The following is a 17,835-nucleotide window of genomic DNA, read 5'->3' as shown; positions in this document are numbered from 1 at the left end:
TGCATCAGCCTCCTGAGTAATTGGGATTACAGGTGCCCACCACCACGCCTGGCTAATTTTTGTATTTTTAGTAGAGATGGGGTTTCTGCATGTTGGTCAGGCTGGTTTGAAACTCCTGACTTCAGGTCATCTGCCCGCCGGGGCCTCCCAAAGCGCTGGAATTACAGGCGTGAGCCACCACACCCAGCGGACCTCTTTATAATAGAATGCCAATATCCTAATTACCAAACTTTGAACACTTTTGTCCCAGATCCCTGTTCCCATGCTCTGGCTACCTGTTGAGACTCCCACCACCTCTAGGGAGCTTGACACTGGTTGTTTTTTGACCGTTTATGGAGTGTTGACAACATTGGACATGAATATTGCTTCTCTTTTTTGGAGGAGAAGGGACAGAATAACAAAAGAGTTGACAGAATATTCAAATTTATCGAAAATTTTTCTTTTTAGTTTGTTTTCAAACAGGGTCTTACTCTGTCGCCCAGGCTGCAGTGCAATGGTACAGTCATGGCTTACGGCAGCCTCAATCTCCTGGGTTCAAACAATCCTCCCACCTCAGCCTCCTGAGTAGCTGGGACTACAGGAGCATGCCACCATGCCCAGCTAGTTTTTGTATTTTTCTGTAGAGATGGGGTTTCATCATGTTGCCCAGGCTGGTCTCAAACTCCTGGGCTCAAATGATCTGCCCACTTGGGCCTCCCAAAGTGCTGGCATGAGCCACCATGCCTGGCCCAATTATTCTTTATTTTCATTACAGAAAGGCCAGTCAGGAAGGGTATATGATCACACTAGGAGAGATTCAAATTTGACTTTGGAGAACATTTCTCAGACTATTGTGAAAGAATGAACTATTTTTGAGAATATAGCTTTTTTAAGCTCCTTTGAAAAATAACAGTGATGAGACATTTAGAAAAGCTTACACAGGCCAGGCGCGGTGGCTCACGCCTGTAACCCCAGCACTTTGGGAGGCTGAGGCGGGCGGATCATGAAGTCAGGAGATCGAGACCACGGTGAAACCCCGTCTCTACTAAAAAATACAAAAAATTACCCAGGTGCAGTGGCGGGCGCCTGTAGTCCCAGCTACTCAGGAGGCTGAGGCAGGAGAATGGCATGAACCCGGGAGGCGGAGCTTGCAGTGAGCCGAGATTGGGCCACTACACTGCAGCCTGGGCGACAGAGCGAGACCCCATCTCAAAAAAAAAAAAAAAAGAAAAGCTTACACAGAAAATTCTCGATGATAATTTTCTTTATCTTCTGACTCTAACCATTTTCTGCAAATGTGCCAGCCTAAGAAGTGACACCATATTTTCTATTTATCCCACTAATTAAGCTGCCACATTTTTAGTCAAATCTATAAAGCTTTCCCTTTGAAATTTCTTCTGATACTCTTAAACATAGAGAGTCTTCCTCCTGCCAGGCATTTAATATACATTTGCTTATTTTAGTGTGTTCTTGTATTTTTACTTAAATATATAATCAATCTAGAATTAATCTTGGTAGATGAATGAAGCGATGATCTAAATCAGGGGTCAGCAAACTACAACCCATGTGGCCCAAGGCCTGTTTTTTTGCAGTACATAAGCTAAGCATAGTTTTACTTTTTTTTTTTTTTTTTGAGACGGAGTTTTGCTCTTGTTGCCCAGGCTGGAGTGCAATGGTGCGATCTCAGCTCACTGCAACCTTCGCCTCCCGGGTTCAAGCAATTCTCCTGCCTCAGCCTCCCAAGTAGCTCGGATTACAGGCATGTGCCACCACACCCGGCTAATTTTGTATTTTTAGTAGAGAGGGGTTTCTCTATGTTCGTCAGGCTGGCCTCAAACTCCTGACCTTAGGTGATCCGCCCTCCTTGGCCTCCCAAAGTGCTGGGATTACAAGTGTGAGCCACTGCGCCCAGCCTAGTTTTACATTTTAAATGTTGTTAAATAGGGAACAAATTATTTGAGCATCATTTATTGAACAAAATTTTTATCAAATGATGTGTGATTCCTTCTTATGTATCTAAAATTCTTTTTATTTATTTATTTTTTTTGAGATGGAGTCTTGCTCTGTCACCCAGACTGGAGTACAGTGGCACAATCTTGGCTCACTACAACCTCCTCCTCCCAGGTTCAAAGCAATTCTCCTTCCTCAGCCTCACGAGTAGCTGGGATTACAGGCGCCCGCCACCATGCCTGGCTAAGTTTTTTGTATTTTTAGTAGAGATGGGGTTTCACCATATTGGTCAGGTTGGTCTTGAACTCCTGACCTCGTGATCCGCCTGCCTCGGCCTCCCAAAGTGCTGGGATTACAGGTGTGAGCCACCGTGCCCGGCCCTAAAATTCTTATACAGGCAAGAAATACTTAAAACTCATTACTTTCTAACATTTTTCTGCATGTTACTTTATCTGTGTTCTTGTAGTTATTTATGTCCATTGTATCTCTACGGTGAAAATGCTACTGCACATTTTTTCCCAACTGTGTGTTTGGTGACCTCTCATTGATAGCTTGGAATTGGCCAGTATGGAAGTATTCTATACCATGGAAAACATCAAACACTACAAATCGGGGCTTGATTTGTTGTTCAGTTGATTGTTTAGACTTAAAGTGATAGAGGACACAATGAATGAAGCAAATTAAATTTAAAAGTAGGTCATGTCTGTAGCCACGACATTGTGAAATAGCACAAAATATTGAGGAAATATTCTCTCAATACTTGAAAACTATTCTTTGATTTAGCAAAGAAGGCATTCACATCATTGCCAAGCAGATTTTGGACATACCTCTTTGACATATATCACTTGTGTCTTATTAATGTTAATAAAATAATTCATACCGGAACTGTAATCATTCTTCAATTTCTTTTTATTTCTTTTCTTTTTTCTTTTTTTTTTTTTTTTGAGACAGAGTCTTGCTCTGTCGCCCAAGCTGGAGTGCAGTGGCACGATCTCTGCTCACTGCAAGCTCCTCCTCCCAGGTTCATGCCATTCTCCTGCCTCAGCCTCCCAAGTAGCTGGGACTACAGGCACCCACCACCACACCCAGCTAATTTTTTTTTTTTTGTATTTTTAGTAGAGACGGGGTTTCACTGTGTTAGCCAGGATAGTCTCGATCTCCTGACCTCGTGATCCGCCTGCCTCAGCCTCCTAAAGTGCTGGGATTACAGGCGTGAGCCACCGCGCCCAGCCATCATTCTTTAATTTCAACCATTGTTTGGCTGGCTACATTTATAAGAGTTTCATTGACAAAAGCCAATGAAAACATTGTGTGAGAATTGATTGGCTACGTGGAATTAACAGTAAAGAATATGGTATATTTTATCGTTTGTAAGTTGCATGCTACACATCCTTTATATCCGCAAAATAGTAAAATATAAAATTTTATAGTAAATGTACATACATTTATATGCATACTTTTTTTGGAAAGCCAGTTGTTAGATACTTATCAGTAAACCAATAATTAAACTAGGAGCTAATTTATATTTTTTCATTTGCATGATTTGATTTCTTTCCTTTTAAAAGTAATAAAAAAAATACAGTCATGAAATGACTTCTAAATAAGAATTTGGGAAAAGTTTGTATAATTTGATAAGTATTGTTTTAACTTTCTAAACCAACTATTCTATATTTGCTTTCCTCTTTCACCCAGTGATGTGTATTTATTTATTTATTTAATTTTGTTTTTTTTTTTTTTTGAGACAGTCTTCCTCTGTCGCCCAGGCTGGAATGCAGTGGCACGACCTCAGCTCACTCAACCTCTACCTCATGGGCTCAAGCAAGTCTCCTGCCTCAGCCTCCTGAGTAACTGGGATTACAGGCATCTTCCACCACACTCTGCTAATTTTTGAATTTTAGTAGAGACGAGGTTTCATCATGTTGGCCAGGCTGGTCTCAAACTCTTGACCTCAAGTGATCCACCCACCTTGGCCTCCCAAAATGCTGGGATTACAGGCGTGCGCTACCATGCCTGGCCTTGACCCAGTGATATTTAGAGCAAAATTTTTGGTTCTAAGTAGTTGAAGTTTCTTAAGTTGAGCTTCTGCTTTTAATTAGGCACTCTGGTCAAGAAATATGGACTGAATTATTTCTACTTTTTGGAATTTATTGAGATTTCTTGGTAGACTAGTTTATAATTTCCAAAAATCATCCGTGGATGCTTAAAACACAGCTTCTTTTATTTTTTATTTTTATTTTTTTTGAGATGGAATCTTGCTCTGTCACCCAGGCTAGAGTGCAGTGGTACGATCTCAGCTCACCGTAGCCTCCACCTCCTGGGTTCAAGCAATTTTCCTGCCTCAGCCTCCCAAGTAGCTGGGACTACAGGCATGTACCATAACACCCAGCTAATTTTTGTATTTTTAGTAGAGACAGGGTTTCACCACATTGGCCAGGCTGGTCTCAAACTCCTGACCTCAGGTGATCCACCCACTTCAGCCTCCCAAAATGCTGGGATTACAGGCATGAGCCACTGTGCCCGGCCCAGAGATTTTTATAGAGAACAAAATTTCTTTGTGTGTATACATATAAATTCTTGATACATCATAATAATAGTGATATATTAGTTGCCTATTATGATCAAGCTTTTCTTTATTTTGATGTTATTTTACAACCTTATTAACAAAGGTTAATAAGCATCATCTTTCATTAGAGATTATAGCATTTATTCACATAAAATGATATTCTTTATGCTGGTTGATGTTTCTTTGCCTTGAATTCGTTTTGTTTTGAGATGGAGTCTCGCCCTGTTGCCCAGGCTGGAGTGCAATGAAGTGATCTTGGCTTACTGCAACCTCCCCCTCGCAGGTTGAAAGGATTCTCCTGCCTCAGCCTCCCAAGTAACTGGGATTACAGGTGCCCACCACCACACCAGGCTAATTTTTGTATTTTTAGTAGCGACAGGGTTTCACCATGTTGGCCAGGTCAGTCTCGAACTCCTGACCTCATGATCCGCCCACCTTGGCCTCCCAAAGTGCTGGGATTACAGGTGTCAGCCTCCACGCCCAGCCTGAAGTTTTTAACTGCTATCAACATAGTTAACCTTTGTTTTCTTTTGCTTGTTCTTTTTGTGGAATAACTACATTTCTCTGTATTTTTAACCTTTGTGATACGGGATTTTAGGTTTGTCTTTTATATGTAGCATGTAGCTAACTTCTATTTTTAAATTCATTCTCTTTGCCTTTTTAAGAGAGCAGTTTAAAAGATCAATATTTATTGTCAAAATTGAGTGTATGGGCCATGCGTGGTGGCTTGCTGTAACCCAGCAGTTTGGGAGGCAGAAGTGGGCGGACTGCTTGAGCCCAGGAGTTTGAGACCAGCCTGGGCAACATGGTAAAACTCCATCTCTACAAAAAAATACAAAAATTAGCGGGGTGTGGTGGCATGCACCTGTAGTCCCAGCTACTCAGGAGGCTGAGGTGGGAGGATCATTTGAGCATGGAGGTTGAGGCTGCAGTGAGTCGTGATTGTGCTGTGACAGAGTAAGACCCTATCTCAAGATGAAAAAAAAAGTGAGTGTATGGTTTTATTTTTATCATCTTGTTTTATCTTTTGATTTTTATGTTACTGCACTGTACTCAGTATTTCTGTCTTTTGCTCTGTGAACTATGTTTACTTGTATAATCTGAAGGTATTCGAAAGGTACATACACATTCTGTTGTGTATTCTAATTAGTGGCTATTGGCATGTTTTTAAAAACATACTTTAACAGGCATTTATCTAATTACCAAAGTCAAGATGAAACAATAACTTTTGACTCCTCCTGTGTTACACAATGATCTAATACATTTCAATTGTCCCTCTATTTCTCCCTTGAACTTGACACCCCTGCACACCTACTCCCCCGTATGAACACACATAGTATTTGTGGTTTTTGCTAATCATTTAACTTTCTTTTTAATATTGAATTGTAGTGTTTGCACTTAATATTGTAATTATATTTATAATGAGTATGTAGTCTTAACTCTAGGCCATTCATTGATGGTCTTTTTTTCTCACAACTTACTTATTCTTTAGCCTTGATTTTGATTCATCTGATGATAACTGGAAATATAATTTTAAAAATCTTTTTTCAGTAAAGATGCATGAGAGTCAGATATTTTAGCCATTGATCTCTGAAAATGACTATTATCTTGGAGGATAAACAGAAACTTCTCTTCATGTATAGTTCTTGAACCATGTTCTGTATTTTATCTTTAAAACCCTAACATTTTAGATATTGGTCCATAAACTTTGATATTTCAGGTTATAGAAAGTCTGAAGCTAGCATGATTTTTTGTTCCTTTGTTGGTAACCTATTTTTTCCTGCTAAGAGATGCTTGCAAGACTTTCCTTTTCTCTGAGAAATTACAGACATTTCCAAGCTTAATTGTGTTCCTTCAATTAATTTTTCCTGGTACCTTTTAAACCTTTTGAACACTAAAATGTATTTTTTCTCAGCTTGGGAAGGCATTTTTATTCTTAATGCTTCTATGCGTTTGTTCAGAGTTTATCATAAGAATCTCCTTTTATTTTTAGATCCGATTTTATTCCTGTCCTTCAAAGTTGTCTCTTTCATCATTTTTATCTCTATATGCCTTTCCATTAGCATACTGCCTTCTCTGTAGCAGTAATTCTTGAAGTACATTTTAGGAACAGCAGTGTTCTGGTAAATGCTTAACAACTGGCTGGTGGCAAGGGTGAGGAGAAGCACCAATTCCTAGTGTTTACTGATTTCTGTGGTGTAAATAATTCCACTGTGGCCGATTTTAAGCTATCAACACAATGTCACTGAATGTGGAGTTGGGAAGAGATGCTAACAATCAACTCCCATGAGCTGTGCAAGCTGGCTCCAGTGACCACTGCAGGAGGTCCCTGAGGTTTCTCTAACACTGTTTCAGGAATTCCTTAAGGTCCTCCAGTCCTGTAATATTGAATACCACTCAGTACTTTCTTTAGGCATTCTGTACTGTGATATATAAGTGTGTGTATATATGTGTGTATGTGTATATATATGAATATATGTACATGTATGTATGTGCATAAACATAGAAAAAGAGTATTATAAAATCCATAAATCATTGGTGAAAATCTGAACTTACAAAGTAGATGATTTGGGAGCCGTTTTTTTGTTTTGTTTTGTTTATAGAGGGGGCCTTGCTCTTTCACCCAGGCTAGAGTGTAGTGTGATGATAGCTCGCTGCAGCCTCACAGCTCTGGGCACGTGCAGCTAAATCTTAAAAATCTTTGGTAGAGACAAGATCTCACTATGTTCCCCAGGCTGGTCTCAAACTCATGGCCTCAAGCAATCCTCTTGTCTCAGCTTCCCAAAGTGCTGGGGTTACACAGGCATGATCCACTCTATGTGACCCAGGGTGTAGTTTATATCACATTACAAATTATTTTTTAACTTAAAACATATTTATTTTCAATTATACATTGAAATAGCTTTTTTTCTCCTTAGAAATTGAAGGTAATATGACAGCTATGCATATCTTCTTAGGGACATTTATTTTACAAATGAAGTTATACCTTTAGTAGGCAATAGATAGAAAAGTAGGACCCAAAATAAGAATTTTGTTTGGCTTTTCCTTCTAGTTCTTGCCATTGAGAGAATATTCAGAATAGATACTACTTGATACTGATTTTTTTTGCCATATAAAAAAGTATACTAAGTTATCTATGATAAAAATACATTTCATAATGATTCTCTGTTTTTGCTCTATTTTCCATTGTTTCAAATATGCTTGGATATGCAAAAATGTTCTTGAAACTGTAAATAACCAGAGAAATGTTGGTTGTTTCTGCTGTCATTCTCTCTTCATTGCTTTTAGTATTTCTTTCCAAAAAAAGCACTTGCCAAAAGAAAAATGTAATTTGTTTGTCCTTGGCAACAATGATTTGCCAGCTTTTTATTTGAATATTTTTTCTCACTTCTTTAGGGACTTGTTCAGTTTTCTAAAGTTGAAAATGAGGGCTGCCTAAAGCTCATGCCCATTCCAGGAAAGTTGTTGCCTCTAAATATTTCCGGAATTAAACACTTTCTATGTATTCCTATTGTCACAACCTAGGTGGCACTCTCAGCACCTCATCTGGCACAGTATCCTGGTGGTGCTGCCTCTGGTCTCTCCTCCCTTCAATCTGCTCTGTCTCACGCTACAAGAAGTGTCATCCTGGAACAATCTTCTTATCATGTGTTTGACATGCTTAAGGTCTAGGTTCTTCCCTTACTCTCCGTTAACATTATCCAACCAGACTTCTCTGCCTAGGTTTCCCAAGAGAAGCCCTTAACTCCAGTCATCTGATTGCTGCATGCTTCACATTCTCTATAGCTGCAGTGCCTTTCTCCTTCTAATGGCTAATCTACAGCCTTCACACCTTAAGTCTCACCATCTACCAGAAGTCTGCAGTGATTTTTCCTTTTCCTGAATTATAATAACAACATTCATTCACTTGTTCACCATGTATTGATCAACTAGTATGTGCAAGGTGTTCTCACTGGGCATACAGGGCTGAGTAAAGCTATTATGATCTTTGCTCTTTAATTGAGTCTTAAATGCTATAGTGGAGTAGTATCCAATTGTTTTTTATATAGATGAATTGACCTTTCAATTGGCTTGGAAATTTCTTATTGTCAGAAACTATCATGATCTATAGTCTCACCAGTGCCCATCAAAGTGGGGCAGACAGAGTAAGCTGTTATCTTGACTGGACAACTTCAAAGTCCACCCTGTAAATAGAAGGCCAGATCACTCCATTTAGGTTTTCTGCAGAATTCTGTTACTTGAAATGCCTCTGTGAAACCAAAGAGCCCAACACTCAACTCAAAAGAATCCACATGCAAATTCCCTCTTTTACAGAGTAGGCCTTGTCTTGGTGATTTTTTTCGGAGAATTTTTTATTTAAATACCTACTTTTCCATTCATCTTAGTAGTAAGTCCTTCAGGTGTTAGAAATTTAACACAAATGACTTCAATTCTTTACTGGAAAAAAACCCAAAAGAAAGGAGAAAAAAAATCTTTATAGTTTCTATAAGAATTGTAATTTCTCTAAAGATTATAGTAGTAGCAGAAAAATAAATAAATCACAAAGAGAGGACTCACACTCCCCCAATAAGAAACAGTTATCAAATAATTAGAAAAAGATAAAAACAAGCTGTAAACATTGACTCAAAGCAGAATTAGAGTTACCAAGTGTTCTCTGGGCTGGGAACATGATGAATCAGATCTTACTCATGTAGGGGACACGTGTCTTTGCCAAAATTCGAATAAAGAGTATCAGTATTGCACAAAATTGGCCACCTGTGATTTTGCTGTCAACTGACACTTTTCCCGTCCCTAGCAGCTTTAAGTCTGCAGAACTGTAAATCCCTAGAAAGGCCTACAGGGCCACTCAAGATTCCTGAGCTTTGCCTTCAAACTGATGGTTCCATGAGGTTCCACTGTGAAAAGAGCTATCCAGAGATTTTCAATCCAGGAGTCACTTAGTCTAATGAACAGCCTCTTTTCTCTAAACCAGGAGCTCTTAGCTGGGGAGCAGTGGATTTCCCCAAGAGGATCAGGGCTAGAATTCAGGAGCTCCATGAATTTTAATGGGGGGATGTAAAAAACTCAGCTCAGATAGGTGCAGTGGTTCACACCTGTAATCCCAGCACTTTGGGAGGCTGAGGTGGGCGGAGCACCTGAGGTGAAGAGTTTGAGACCAGTCTGGCCAATGTGTTAAAACCCTGTCTCTAATAAAAATACAAAAAAAAATTAGCCAGGCGTGGTAGCGGGTGCCTGTAATCCCAGCTACTTGGGAGGCTGAGGCAGGAGAATCACTTGAGCCTGGGAGGTGGAGGTTGCAGTGAGCCGAGATCAAGCCATTGCACTCCAGCCTGGGTAACAGAGCGAGACTCCGTCTCAAAAAAAAAAGAAGAAACTCATCTCTACTTTTATTAACTGTAATTGAAATGTAGGTAAAAACTACAGAAGTATTAGCAGTCTCTGGGACATTTTTACTCATACAAATCACAAATATATTCTTATCACATTTCAATTGTTATAAGTATTTCAAAATATCACTGATACTTCACAATCACAGCAGTTATTAGAACTGCCACAAAATCTTATTTAATATGTTAATAAAGAAGCACATATATTACTATTCTACTCATTTGTTTTTTTATTTGATAATTGTGTATTTCAATATAATTGGCTGTTTTTGTAATCTTACATATTTTATTTTATGCATTTAAAAACATTATGCCAAGAAAGGGGCCAGAGACCCCAGCTGCCAAAAGCCAAAGGTGTCTGTGACATTAAAAAAAGTTAAGAGCTCCTAGCTCAATTCTCATTTTTGATATTTGTTAACTGATCACATGGATTTAAAGAAATTGAATACTAGGTGTAGATCAGGGTATACATTCAATGTGAAATCCTTCAAACTCTTGGAATTATTGTATGCAACACTCTTGGAGGTAAGTATCCATTTCATTAAATGGAAGAATAATACAAATTCCATAAAAATAGTGAATGTGTTACTATCATTTCACATAGTAGTAGCAATAATATTACATAGAGTTTTGAATCTTCTATTATGTCCCTGACGATTTTGATTGTTAAAATCACCCTCAAGATAATACTGTTACTTCTGTATTCTCATTTAATTGTCACACCTTTAAAGGGAACAAGCAGATCAGATTACATCCATGTTCCAGATGAGAAAACTGAGGTTCAGGAAAGCTGGAGGCCCCACAGTTGATCAGTGTAAAAAAAAAAAAAAGATAATATTTTAATCTCCACTTAACAAATGAGAAAACAATCTCTGAGAGGTTAGGGAGGTTGCAGTAAGTGTCAGGGCTTGGATTTACATCTCATTTGGCCAGATTAAAAAACCTTGTGTATTTTGCATTGTGTCATGCAGCCTGCCTCACAACTCCTTTCTACAGATTATAGAGCTGAAGGATTGCTAGAAATGACACCCTGGTGCCCGTCTCCCCACCCCAGGAAAATTGTACTCAGTTGAATCACAGGGTGTACCCAAGGGAGAGGAAGATAACGCATTTCCAAAACTTTAGCACAGCTCAGTCCACTCGACAGCCCCAAGAGAGGGGGCGTGTCTTTGGGCCTGCTTTCTCCTTCAGGCCCTGCCCACCTAGTCACTGGTGAGTCCAAAGCCTTCCCCGTTGCTCTGTCAAATCTCACGTACACAGCCATTCCCAGATCGGAATGTGTGTTCTGAATCAAGTAATTTGCTATGGAATGCAAATCATTATATCATATAGATGTGTTTTTCAAAATCTGATTAATGGTCAGTGCTTGTATATCTTATTTCCCATTTATGGTAAACTTTATTCACCTGTGTGATTTTGAGAGGCAGAGAAGTATTTTCTCCTCACTTTTCATTCTTTTTGCTTTCTAATTTCCTATTAAGCTGTTGCAGATCACAAACTAAGAGCATGATTGCTAATTCCATTAGAAGAGCAGGCAGTAGTGGGAGTCCTTGACCTCTTAAAAAGTGCCAGGCTTTCCGGGCACAGTGGCTCACGCCTGTTCCGAGCACTTTGGGAGGCCGAGGCGGGTGGATCATCTGAGGTCAGGAGCTCGAGGCCAGCCTGGCCAAAATGGTGAAACCCTGTCTCTACTAAAAATACAAAAATTAGCTGGACATGTTGGCATGCGCCTGTAATCCCAGCTACTTGGGAGGCTGAGGCAGGAGATCACTTGAACCAGGGGATGGGGGAGCGGGGAGGAGGTTGCAGTGAGCCAAGATCTCACCATTGCACTCCAGCCTGGGCAACAAGACGGAAACTTCGTCTCAAAAAAAAAAAAAAAGTTCCAGGCTTTGGAGGGCTTGGGAAATTGTCCACAGAGTGTCCTCAAACTGCGAGCCCTCATATGGTAGTACAGGCTCATCCTAACTACCCTCCTTTTTTCTAGAAGCTGTCATTTTGGTTATTGTGGTAATACCATATTTAATCTGTTTCAACTCCAGCGAGATTTATAGTCTCTGATGTTGCTTTTAATTCTTCTTATGTGTTGCCCGCTTATTTGCAAACTGGTCTTCTTAATCCATGCTTAAACTCTGCATATCAATTAGTCTTTCTTCAACTATAATAATGAAACTGTCACAAACTCATGCATATTTAAACCTATTTTTTAAACTCATTTGCTTATCAGATCTATTTTAAGAGCATGGTTATGTTCAGTTTTGCCTTGTCCCAAATCCTCACTCTCCTGTAACAGTCTCCATTTAAATGTTTAGAAAGGATTTGTCCTTTTATATATTTTGCACATTATTTTGGTACTGCAGAGATAAAACCTAAAAGCAACAATAAACTCTGCAAATTTGGTTTCACTTCCAAACAATATGATTGCCTCCCCCACCTCACACACACCAAAAAAGCTTTATCCCAGTCAACTTTCTTAAAAATCTAGGCAAATGTTATTGAATTATTAATACTTTCACTTGAAATGTATTACAATTATGTGTTACCTTATATAACACTGTAGTCTCCTTTAATTAACAGGTAGAGAGTTAACAGTAGAGTTAAATGTTGAACATCTGCAAGAAGAAGAGTTGAATTTACAGGTTCTTTGTCATAGTGGCTTAAGAAAGATTTGAGAGAACAACTGAAGTATAATACTTTCCTTCCTCTCTTTCTTGCCTTGTCTTTTCAGGCACTTCCACAACTTACAGAATCTTAGTTTGGCTTATTGCAGACGGTTCACAGACAAAGGCTTACAGTACCTGAACTTGGGGAATGGATGCCACAAGCTCATCTATCTGGACCTCTCCGGCTGCACCCAGGTTTGTCTTTCAGTCTTCTCTTTGCTGTGGTGTGTGAGGAAGTTCTCCAGAGAACGGGCTGCATTCAGCCCTCACGTTATACTAATGCTGTGCACGGACTGCAGCACACTTTTCAGAGGTTTTAAATTACATGGCCCCAGCTGCTGAAATTTTCCCCAGGATCGCTACTATAGGCTCTTGGCTTCCTTCCACTGGAGTGTCACACAGACAAACAGGCAGAGCTCATTGGATGAGGAAACGGACCACTTTTGTGGAGACAGTCTGAGCACAAGTCTAAAGCAGAGTCCAAGTCCTAAAAACTCTGGAGTTGCTACCAAGACACAAACAAAGAGAATGTTTTGAGGGAGAATTTTGCACGGGATTCCTGAAAAGTCAATTAACTCCCACGTGGGTTTTTTTTGGGTAAAATGCTATAAGTGATAAATAGGAAAAGAAAATACAACAAAAACTCATAATTTAAAAAATTGCATTACACCCTTGGGCTGAGTAACATGAAGATTTGAGATCTGCGTGGGAAAATATTTTAAGTTTGAGGGAACAGGACTTGGAAAGTTGGGCAGAAAATTGGATCAAGTTGCGGAGGATAGGGCATGGCACTTTGGAAGTAGCTACTGCCTCATTGATAGTTTCTTCTGCTTTAATTTCAAAAGATTTAAGCCATAATTCTTTTAACTTATTTTCTTCTTCCTCTCTGTGTATTTTATTAATTTGGTGTCATAGTATGTTCATTATTCTATGAGAATAATATAATAGCACAGGTGAGAACTGGCTGAAATATTGATAGTTATCATTTCTTGAGTGATTATCGTATGCCAAGCATTGTGTTGAGTGCTATACACAGATCAGATTTACTTCTGATACAATGCTGTGGTGGTGTGTATTTACTATGCTTATTTACAAATGAAGAGACCAAGGCTCAGGGTGGTTGAATAAGTTGCCCAAGTTTGCACAGCTGATGAAAGCACATAGTACTAGTACAGTTTTAAGCATCTGTTGGTAGATACTGGGGCAGGCAGAGTTCCCTGGGATAGCAAGAAATACAGGGGCAGCACGGGTTTCTCCCCCAGGGTTCTTGAATGGATAGAATTCTTACCTAGTCACCTCCACTGACATCTTGTGGTATCCTGATGCACTGGGTGGTCTGGAGGGAGTTGGGGCAAGGAGGGGAGGATTCTAAGTTAGGGCTGTAAACATCTAACATTCATATTTGTTTAAAACTGATCTGCTGATGTGTAGCTTTTTAAACATCAACATCTACCATAACTTTATGACTGAGATGGCACTGACGTTCTCCTCAGCATGACTGAATTTTAGACCGGCTTCTTACTGACTCTAGGCCCTGACTTCTTGTTTTCTTGTTTCTTAGAGCATTTGTTTTAGAAAACTTGGAATTGTAAGTTTTTTCTCTGCCTACCTTGAGATGTCTTTTTAACAAAAGCTTCTTGACAGTTTTACAACTCAGGAAAGTCTTCCTCAACGACCTGGGATCTATCCCTTTGATATATAATCATCAAAGAAGATATCCCTCAGTTCCTGTGGGTGGGTAGAAGCCTAACTTTGATGGGCACCAATTAGCAAACGCCAGTGGCCCAATCACAGAGAAAAATACTTGCAAACTCAGGAACAACTTAATGTGCTTGACATATCTCACTGATAAGCCTCCCCCTTAACTATAAATCCTTCACTACTTTTCTAACTCGCCCTTGTGCTTAAACCCTCCTCATGGTATGACTTACCTCCTTGTTCTTCTCAGTTTCTCAATTACCATGAGGCAATTATTGTAGCAACAACACACAAATATATACACAAGTGTCCTAAGGATAAATATTCTCAGACACAGTAAAGTTGAAATGAGAGGCTTCAAATCTATGACCTACTGCCCAGATATGCATACAAAACACACATAATTGGAGGAGGTGGAGCAAGATGGTGCAACAGAAGGCTCCACCCATTGTTCCCCGCCCAAGGACACCAAGTTAACAACTATCTACAGAGAAAAAACACCTTCGTATGCTTTTAGGCTGGGCGCAGTGGCTCATGCCTGTAGTCCCAGCATTTTGGGTGGCTGAGGCAGAAGGATGACTTGAGGCCAGGAGTTCAAGACCAGCCTGGGCAACATGGTGGGACCCACGTCTCTACCAGAAATGCAAAAAATTGGCCAGGCATGGTGGTGCATGCCTCTGGTCCCAGCTGCCTGGGAGGCTGAGGTGGGAGGATTGACTGAGCTTGGGAGGTTGAGGCTGCAGTGAGCTGTGATCCCACCACTGCATTCCAGCCTGGGAGACAGAGTGAGACCTTGCCTCAAATAATTAAGTAAATTTGTTAATGCTTTTCTCTTGCACACCTGTATTTTGTTAGGAGCGTTGGCTGTCACCCTTATGGGTGAAAAAAGGTATCGTACCTTTCTGCCCCATGGTACTAACAGGACAGAGACCTCAGGTGTCTAATAGCTGCTTGGTGGTGGTAAGGGGCAAGGGGAGCAGTGCATGGGGATTCACGTGGTGTCTAAGAAGGTGGCATCCAGCAGGGCATAGACTCTGTTTTCTGTGACAAACTGGAAAACAGAGATTGGAGCCCAAGCCACCCTGAAGCACACACCATGCTGAGAGCTTTTCCCGGGCATCGCATACAGCACTCCGTGTGAATAAAGACCCCCTCCCCCCAACACACAAAGAAAAAAAAAAAGAAAGAAAAAGAAAAAACACCTTCATAAGAACCAAAAATCAGATGAGTAGTCGTCGTACCTGGTTTTAACTTCATATGGCTGAAAGAGTCACTGAAAGAGTCACTGAAGAGATAGAAACAATAGTCCTGAATCGCCAGTGCCACCCCTCCAGCATGGTGCAGAGAGCCTCTCTGGGTGCTGGTGAAGGGAAAATACAGCAATTGTGAGGCATTGAACTCAGTGCTGTCCTGTTGGATCAGAGAGGAAAACTGGACCAAACTCAGCTGATGCTCACCCACGGAGGGAGCATTTAACCCAGGCCTAGACACAGGGGAATTGCCAGTCCCAGCAGTCAGAACTTGAATTCTGCAAACCTCACCACCGAGGGCTACAGTGCGCTGTGCCTCCAGGTAAACTTGAAAGGCAGTCTAGGCCTTAAGGACTGTAAATCTTAGGCAAATCCTAGTGCTCAACTAGGCCCAGAGACAGTGGACTGAGGGGTACATGACATACTGAGACACGAGCTGGAGCAGCCAAGGGAGTAGTGGCATCGCCCCTCAACCAGCCCCAAGCCGCACAGCTCATCAATCCAAAAGAGACCCCTTCCTTTCCCTTGAGGAGAGAAGAGGGAAGAGTGGGGAGGACTTTGTCTTGCATCTTGGATACCAGCTCAGCCACGGCAGGATAGGACACCAGTCAGAGTCGTAAGGCCCTCGTTCCACGTTCTAGCTCCCAAGTTACATTTCTAGACACACCCTGGGCCAGAAGGGAACCTGCTGCCTTGAAGGAAGGGACCCAGTCCTGGCAACATTCATCTCCTGCTAACTGAAGAGCCCTTGGGCCCTGAATAACTAGCAGCAATACCCAGCTACTGGGACCTAGCTGTCCCAGGTGAGGCAGCATTCACCACAGGCTGACTTAAGAGCCCTTGGGCCATAAGAGAACATCATTGCTAGCCTGGCAATACTCTTCATGGCCTGGGGTGGCCGTGGCTACAGGGTAAGGTTCCTCTACCTTTGGAAAGGGGCGGAAGAGTGGGAAGGACTGCATCCTATAGTTTGCATGCCAGCTCAGCTGTAATGCAGTAGAACACCAAGTAGACTTCTAAGGTTTTTGACTCTAGTCCCTGATTCCCAGAGGGCACCTAAGGACTCACCTGGGGTCTGGGGGACCTCACCACCCTGAAGAGAAGGACACAGGCCTGGCTGGCCTTGCCATCTGTTGATTGTAGAGCCCCAGGGCCTTCAGCGAACAATGGCAGTAGCCAGGAAGTGGTTACAGCAGGCCTTGGGCAAGACCCAGTGCTACGATAGCTTCAGGTCTGATCCAGTGCAATCATAGTGGTGGAGGCCATAGGGGTGCGCTTGTTTCACTCTACCACCAGTTTTGGGTGGCTCAGAACAGAGAGAGAGAGACTCTGTTTGGGAAACAGAAGGGAAGAGAACAAGAGCCTCTGCCTGGTAATCCAGAGAATTCTTCCAGATCTTGTCTCAGACCATCAAGGTGGTACCTTGACAAGTGTGCAACAACCATAGCATTACTGGGCTTGGGGTGCCCCCTAAAGCAGATACAGCTTAGATTACAACACTCAAGTCCTTTCAAATATCTGGAAGGCCTTCCCAAGAAGGATGGCTACAAATAAGCCCAGGCAGTGAAGACTACAATGAATACCTAACTCTTCAATGCCCAGACACCGAAGAATACTAGCATCAATATCATCCAGGAAAACATGACCTTACCAAATGTACTAAATAAGGCACCAAGGGGCAATCCTGGGGAAACAGAGATATGTAATCTTTTAGAAAGAGAATTCAAAGTAGCTATGTTGAGGAAACTCAAATGAATTCAAGATAACACAGAGAAGAAATTCAGAATTCTATCAGATAAATTTAACAAAGAGATTGAAATAATTAAAAAGAAACAAATTCTGGAGCTGAAAAATGCAATTGGTGTATTGAAGAATGCATCAGAGTCCTTTAATAGCAGAACTGATCAAACAGAAGAATTAGTGAGCTTAAAGACTGTTTGAAAATATGCAGTCAGAGGAGACAAAAGAAAAAAGAATGAGTCTTTATAGCAGCATGATTTATAATCATTGGGGTATGTACCCAGTAATGGGATGGCTGGGTCAAATGGTATTTCTAGTTCTAGATCCTTGAGGAATCGCCACACTGTCTTCCACAATGGTTGAACTACTTTACAATCCCACCAACAATGTAAAAGTGTTCCTATTCCTCCACATCCTCTCCAGCACCTGTTGTTTCCTGACTTTTTAATGATCACCATTCTAACTGGTGTGAGACAGTATCACATTGTGGTTTTGATTTGCATTTCTCTGATGGCCAGTGATGATGAGCATTTTTTCGTGTGTCTTTTGGCTGCATAAATGTCTTGTTTATTGCAGCACTATTCACAATAGCAAAGACTTGGAAC

General features: G+C 41.0%; 2 protein-coding genes across 15 annotated transcripts in view; one reads left to right on the top strand and one right to left on the bottom strand.

Moving 5' to 3' along the window:
- Positions 1–17,360, bottom strand: part of LRRC17 (leucine rich repeat containing 17) — a 37,956-nt gene extending 20,596 nt beyond the window's left edge. Inside the window, exons 1-2 of one of the 2 annotated variants that reach the window (XM_058425479.1) lie at positions 15,482–17,360; positions 12,678–13,047 (exon numbers count right to left, since the gene is read on the bottom strand). The gene's annotated coding sequence lies outside the window, so the exon portion shown is untranslated. Of the gene's footprint in view, positions 1–12,422; positions 12,451–12,677; positions 13,048–15,481 lie in introns of those variants that run through there. The other variant, XM_032761271.2, reaches the window with a different exon arrangement.
- Positions 1–17,835, top strand: part of FBXL13 (F-box and leucine rich repeat protein 13) — a 304,728-nt gene that overhangs the window by 168,163 nt on the left and 118,730 nt on the right. For all 13 annotated transcript variants that reach the window (XR_009209023.1, XR_009209022.1, XR_009209020.1 and 10 more), the window contains one exon: positions 12,608–12,737. Coding sequence is in view for 3 of the 13 variants with exons in the window: in XM_058425448.1 (XP_058281431.1) it covers positions 12,608–12,737 (130 nt within the window). In the remaining 10 variants the exon portion in view is untranslated. The remainder of the gene's footprint in view (positions 1–12,607; positions 12,738–17,835) is intronic.

The sequence above is a fragment of the Hylobates moloch genome, unplaced genomic scaffold (assembly GCF_009828535.3).
Source record: "Hylobates moloch isolate HMO894 unplaced genomic scaffold, HMol_V3 SCAFFOLD_1, whole genome shotgun sequence".
Lineage (NCBI taxonomy): Eukaryota > Metazoa > Chordata > Mammalia > Primates > Hylobatidae > Hylobates > Hylobates moloch.
This window is presented reverse-complemented; position numbering and strand designations above follow the sequence as displayed.